The sequence below is a fragment of the Cryptotermes secundus genome, unplaced genomic scaffold (genome assembly GCF_002891405.2).
Source record: "Cryptotermes secundus unplaced genomic scaffold, Csec_1.0 scaffold171, whole genome shotgun sequence".
Classification (NCBI taxonomy): Eukaryota; Metazoa; Arthropoda; class Insecta; order Blattodea; family Kalotermitidae; genus Cryptotermes; species Cryptotermes secundus.
Genome location: NW_019726223.1, coordinates 1,843,181 through 1,850,257, shown reverse-complemented (window position 1 = coordinate 1,850,257; position 7,077 = coordinate 1,843,181). Strand labels below are relative to the sequence as shown.

At 39.3% G+C, this 7,077-nt stretch overlaps 1 protein-coding gene across 3 annotated transcripts in view; it reads left to right on the top strand.

The window, feature by feature from the left end:
• Positions 1-6,791, top strand: part of LOC111863928 — a 54,413-nt gene extending 47,622 nt beyond the window's left edge. For 2 of the 3 annotated variants that reach the window (XM_023850752.2, XM_033751258.1), the window contains 2 exons: positions 1,251-3,696; positions 6,387-6,791. In XM_023850752.2, the coding sequence (XP_023706520.1) occupies positions 1,251-3,696; positions 6,387-6,466 (2,526 nt within the window). In that variant the 3' untranslated portion in view covers positions 6,467-6,791. Of the gene's footprint in view, positions 1-1,250; positions 3,697-6,370 lie in introns of all 3 variants that reach the window. The other variant, XM_023850753.2, reaches the window with a different exon arrangement.
• Positions 6,792-7,077: the final 286 nt, after the last annotated feature.

Below are 7,077 nucleotides of genomic sequence, written 5' to 3'. Positions count from 1 at the left end.
ATATGAGTGGAGGGCCAAATTCAGTCATCTCTTATGTGTGTTCACTTGGTTCAGAGAACATATATATATATATATATATATATATATACACATATATGTAGAAGACTCGTTATACACGCCGTTGTTATCTGTGTTTTCACATGTCTGCAGTTTCACTTCAGTGTCAGGATCATCCATTTTGTATCCATGACTACAGAGGCTCTGTCATGGTTGTTGAGTGAGTTGTGCGTTCAGCTTCCATGACCTTCCCAACAATTTTGACTCAAGTCATCTCATTTGCTGCTTTTTCGCTGTGGTCGGTGTTCATTCACTGTGCCACTCAGAATTACTGGGTTTTGGGACTTTGTCCATCATCTGGTATTCTAGAAAACATGAGATAATCATGTTTCAGAAACTGTCTGTTTCTGTCCTCAGGTGAGAAGGGAGACATGTTCTCTGTCAGGTCCCGTAGAAAGAGCTAGCCTCAGTCACTGGACAGTCTGTGTCACTACAGTCATATGAATACCTGAGATCAGGTTCTGTTGAAGGGAGATAACAGGAATAGTGTACAGTAACAATTGTGATAGGCATGCAGATCTGAAACTAAGATACAGAGGTTTTTTTAACATATGAAACAAACCCAGCCAACAAATTTAAGTCCATGAAAACCATTGAACAGAATTAATTGGAAAATGTTTTCACAGCATTCTCCAGTTAATCCTATGTATTGGTTTTCATGGACTTGGTTTGTTTCGTAAAAAAATAATCACCTCCCTTTGTATCATATTTTCAAGTCTATGCACACTTCATCACAATTACTATTGTACATATTTCCTGTTATCTCCCATTGACAAAGTCCGGTCTCAGGTATTTATATAGCTGCCATAGTGACATAAGTTGTCCAGTGATGAGGTTAGCTGTTTCTAAGACACCCAACAGAGTAGGTGTCTCTCACCTCACCTGAGGATGGAAACAGATCAGTTTCTGAAATGCTGTGTACTCTAATATTTAAAATACTGGATGATGGACAAAGTCCAAGAACCCAGTAATTCTGAGTCTTATACACCATTGCGTGAACCCCTTGGAATCTATTCATTCAGTGTGTTTCCCATTTTATATTTTTTCAGTATACATGGAAATTTTTTAAAATTCAAGCCGTACATGTAATAAGAGTCACCTGTAAGAACACAACCTTTACAAAGAATTGTCTTGTCTCTATTATAAGAATATGTATTTTGTGCTGCCATTTTCAACATTTTCTTCTCTTTCAGGTATCGCGTGTTGCAGAGTCAATTTCTCTCCTGAATGCAGGACAGTCTTGTTCCCCAAGTTCTTCCTCATCTCCAGTCACTCCACCATCCCTGTCATCATCACCCTCACGCTTCTTTCCATCTACATCAACTTCACGGTTCCGTGTTACACTTGTAGAACCCTCTGCTCCACCTCCCACTGTCACAAGCCCATCGGGCAACATCACTGTTGGCTTTAACTTCAGGAAGAGCATTGCTGACAAAGCATATGAAGAAATCCATAATGTACCCACAGACTTGCAGGAAAATACAGAAACAGCACCAGGAATTGCTGTAACCAGCTCAACAGTGGCAAGTCAGTCGGCCTCACTCATGACGCATCAAGCTCCATTGTCGCAGAATGTGAAAGTGACTGTAAAACTGTTCCCCAGTTCTGACAGCCTAGTCATTGAAAATGAGTCCAATTCATCAGTGGCTTCTGATACATCTGAAGACACAGCTGATATGGAAGTCAGAACTATCATGAATGCATGTAACTTGGAAGGTAGCAGTTGGGTCAGCTGTGAAGGGCAGGATTCTGTAACAGTGTTGGGAGCTGAAAATGAAGTGGCTGTCAGTTCAGACAAGGATGTTCGAACACAGTTTCCATTTGTAGACATTTCCAGTGACAAAACTTTGGTGAACCAAGTAGGCGCAGATAAGGATGTGTATGTGGCTGAACAGAATAGTGAGGGTCCTGCAGAACAGAATTCAGCTACACATTCTGTGAAATCATGTGAACAGTTTGAAAATAGCTTGGGTACTGTGAAACTAGCTGAACAGGTTAATAATACTTCGGGGACTGTGAAGGCAAGCAGAGTTGCGGATAAAAGTTTGTGTACTATGAAACGAGAGGGACAAATTGATGGTAACAGCTTTGGCACTGAGAAGCTAGTTGAACATGTTGATAATAGTACAGGGGCCTTGAAGACAAATGAAAAGACTGGTGATAGTTTGTTTACTATGAAACCAGATGAATGGGTTGGTGATAGCTTGTGTGCTGTGAAACTAGTTGAACAGGTTAATGATTCAGGTACTTTGAAGACAAATGAACATGATGATAGTTTGTGTGTTATGAAGACAGATGACCAGGTTGATAACAGCTTTGGGACCGTGAAACTGGTTGAATCTGTTGATAATACCTCAGGTACAATGGAACTGGATGAATGGATCGATAATAATTTAAGTTCCCAGATCCTGGATGAACAGGCCAATAATAGTTTAATACCTATGAAACCAAATGTGGGTGATGATAACAGTTTGAGTACTGTGAAGTCAGCTGAATGGATGTTGAATGATTTAAATACTGTGACACCAGATGAACAGGTTGATAACAGTTCAGGTAGTTTAAAACAGGATGAGAAGGTTAATTGTAGTTTAGAGAATATGGTAAGGCCATTAGAATCAACACTGAAGCAGCAAGTACAGGTTGAAAACAGCATGAAAGAGATGCCTTCTCAGTGTACTTGGAAAGTCTTGTGGGCAGCCAGTGTGAATCCACAGCCTGTTTCCAATAGTAACACATCTGTCCTAGCCACAGGGCCCCTGGTTAACACTGCTAATGGCGGAAGTGTTCTCTTAAGTAGCTGTCCTCAGAGGACCTTTGAACTTTGTCAAGAGACTGTGCCATCACACACTGCCACACAAGAAGTGAAAACATTAGTAAAACAGAACCCAGGCTTATTGAGGAAAGAGAGAAGGATTTCAAACTGCAAAAACCCTGTTCCAGACATCTTAAATAACAACAACAAAATCAAAGAACTTACAGTTATAGATATTTCAGATGAGAATAGACTGAGGCTTGAGTGTAAGGAAGAAAGTGGTTGTACAAGACATTGTAAAGATGAAAATTATAATGTTCCAAAATTGCGTGAAACAGTTCCTGAAGGGGATGGTACTAAATCAGTTTCTGAGACTTTGAGCAGTAGGAGTTTTGAAGTAGGGACAACTACTGGAGTGAATGAAATTTGTGATTCTAAATCTAACTTCAGTTTGAACAGTAGTCAGGATGGGGATACATTAGAAAAGGATTATACTGAGACATGTCCAGAATCGTTGAAGTTAGCAGGTAGCTCTGATATTGTAGGCAATACATCAGAGTGCACAGCTGAAGAAAGTGACGCAGAGCTTAATATAGAATCAAATGAAGCAAAAGATGCCCCCACAAATGTGGTAAATATTAAACCTGTTACTTGTTGGAAACAGGACAGTGACCAGTTTGGTGTTGACTTTGGTAATGGATCTGCATCAAGTGGTGGACTTTCTAATGACAGGTCATGGTCTCGAAGTTGTGACTCTTCCTTTGTTTCTGTAAAAAGTGTAGCAGCCACAGTGTGTTTAATGGGCAGTTCATCGGAGTTTTCGAGCTATGAAATGGACACCCAGAGGGGACCTGGAGCGGGAAGCCTGCTGTTACCAGACCACAGTGGTAGGTACAGTAAAACTGCATTAAAACTTTCACTCATAGCAACTCTGTTGGAGGTTTACCTGCAGCTCAGCTTAACCATATTTAGCAGTATATTAGAGGTGTATTGTATTTTACTGTAAAGATGATTAGCAAATGATCTACAAACTATTTGCTAAAATATAAGCTGCCCTTAAATATAGGTCACACCCCCAGAATTGCATGATCAGGAATTTGAAAAGAATATTGTGACATGACAGCTAAAAGTAGAGATAGTGTATCAAATAAATGCAGCAATTATTAGGCAACGGTACTATAAACGTGTGACCCTGGAAGTGAATAAAGACAGTAAAAAGGAACCATTGGACATGGTGTTTTCTATGCAGTCCATGCTGAGGTTTTAGTATAACAAAGACCCACTGGACAAACTAGTCAATGAAATCAGTCATGAGGTAAAAATCAGCAGCTATTAGTCTTGAATTGCATTGGTGGAAGCTGCTACCTAGCAATGACTAGCAAACCAACAGAAGACTTTATGTTTGCTGTAATTGTAGTGAAATTAAATGGGACACATCAGCTGCTGGTCTGTGCTGATGATGTGAATCTGCTGACTCATAATGTAGATACCATAAGAAAAACACAAATACTTTAATTGACACTAGTAAGGAAGTTGGTCTACAAGTAAACATAGAGAAAATTAAGTATATGTTACTGTCTCATCACCAGAATGTAGGGCAAAATCATGACATGAAGATAGCTAACAAATGTTTTAAAAATATGGCACAGTTCAGATATTTTGAAAGAACTATAACAGACAGAAACCTGATTCAGGAGGAAATTAAGAGGAGGTTGAATTCAAGTAATGCTTGCTACCATTCAGTCCATAACCTTTTGTCTTCTCATCTGCTGTCTAAAGACATAAAAATTAGAACATACAAAACTATAATTTTGCCTGTGGTTCTGTATGGTTGTGAAACTTGGTCTCTGACATTAAGGGAGGAACATGGACTGAGGGTGAGTACTGGGTGCTCTTGGACCAAAGAGAGATGAAGTGATGGGAGAGATTTGAGAAAACATCATAAGGAGGAGCTTCATAACTTGTACTCTTTGCCAAGTATAATTAGAATGATAAGTCATGGAGGCTGAGCCTGGCAGGGCATATAGTATGAATGTTGGAGGAGGAGGCGGGGAAGAATAATGCATATAGGATATTGGTGGGAAAGCCAGAAGGAAAAAGACCAAGACATAGGTGGAAGGATAATATTAAAATGGATCTTAGACATAATAGGATGGGATGGTATGGACTGGATTGATCTGGCTTAGGATAGAGACCAGTGGAGGGCTCTTGTGAACATGGTAATGAACCTTCAGGTTCCATAAAATGCTGGGAATTTCTTGAATAGCTGCACAATTGGCAGTTTCTCGAGAATGGCTCAGTTCCATGAGTGATTTATAAGTATTCAGTAAATCCAGTTATCAGTCCAAACAACGTGTGGTCACTAATGCATGCCAGTATTTTATGCACTTAACATTATTACATGTGGCAATGTAACAGCTCAGAGTAAGCTAATTTCACATAGCCCCATACTGTTACTCTTACCCCCCACCCCTTGGCACTACAGCCCCAGTGGGTCTAGGCCTACCTCCATGAACTTCTCCGTTCACTTCGGTTTTTCTAGATCTTACACGTTCGGTAGTACTCCTTGGGCTGGTGATCAGCTCGTCGCAAGGCCTCTACCTGTACACAAACACAGGAAAACACACACACAAACTAAACATCCATGCCCTGAGTAGGATTTGAACCCACGATCCCGGTTTCCAAGCGAGCGAAGACAGTACATGCCTTAGACCACTCAGCTACCGTGACCGGCATGCTGTTACATACATTACTTAAAACACATTAATTTAATTTTGGGGGTTGACACGAAACTGCAATAACATCAGAAAAATAGACAGGATGCATTTCCATTAGTACTCCAGTGGTTGGTAATATTGTTCCAGACTATGTTCACATCATTGTGACACTTTATGGAAGCTAAAGCACCATCTTTTGCTAATAAAACCAAACTATGTACCTTTACCAGATCTACGGAATTCAGTTACATTTGTTTCCATTTAGGGACTTCTGTAAGCCATGTCCTGATTTTAAAAGCATTAATTGTGGGACTAAGCCATGTCTTGATTTTAGAAGTATTAATTGTGGGAATAAAATGCAGTTTATATTCAAGCAAGTGTAGTACATTCAAGGAACTGCAAAAGGTGACTACACCCCTGGTTGCACACTAGATCATAGATGATTGTGACAATCTAACACCCACTCCTTTAATCAGATCTAACAGACAGTAAAAGCAGGTTGTCTCATTGCTTAACTAATTAAGCCATGACTACCATGAAGACATATGGGGGAATGGAGGTATAACTCCACCAGTCTTGACATAGGCACTAGATGGAGGTGAGTGGTCAACTTCACACACCTGCCGCTTCTCCCTTTGGAAGCAGCCCCTGGTACCCATTAAAAAGGAATCTGAGTGGGCCCCAGTGTTGGTCTGGGTGATACAGAGAAGAGAAAGATTGTGTGCACTGCTGGGACTCGTGCCCCAATTCCTTTGCCACCCTTCCCATAGCCTTGTCACTATACCAACATAGCTATCTTGACTCCCACATAACTAAAAATAAGTTTAAATCTATACCAATTCAGTTTGATTCTGTTTTAGTGGAGGCATCAGTGCAACCTGCAAGGAAAGAAATGGAATTGCTTCAGAATCTAGAACTCCACCCTAGCAATACCATATAGGGCATGTCCATGCCCCTGGTGACCAGTGTGGCTTTATTCTGCTGCACAAAGAGGCAAGTAAATGACTCATTTGGAATGAACAGACATGGTTTGTCAAAAAATATATATATTTTTTTCATTGTTTATACTACTCTAAAGGTTTTTTATTTCTCAGAACAAAGAATAAGAACTTTATTTTTAAAGAAACATAAAATGTTTTAAATGCCCGATATTGTTTAAGAAATTATGTCAGAAATACAGACTTTTATAAAAAGCATAAGTGGATATACACATTTTATTTATAAATCTGTTGTGGGTGTATAAATATATATANGTGTATAAATATATATATATACTCATGTGTGTGTGTGTGTGTGTGTGTGTGTGTGTGTATATATATATATAATGATCATAGCCTCTATTAATTATTTCAGAAACCAGTCTTCAGATATCTTACCATCTTATGGATGGGTGTGATGCCCTTTACAAATGTTATAAAATATTTTGGTAAACCTATTTCATGTACTTAGGTTAATGATGGACAGAGTTTATTGTAATGATGTCTCTGGTTTGTTAGCTGGATTGTTATACATAGTAGATTTATTTAAATGATGTTATCTTGATAATGAATA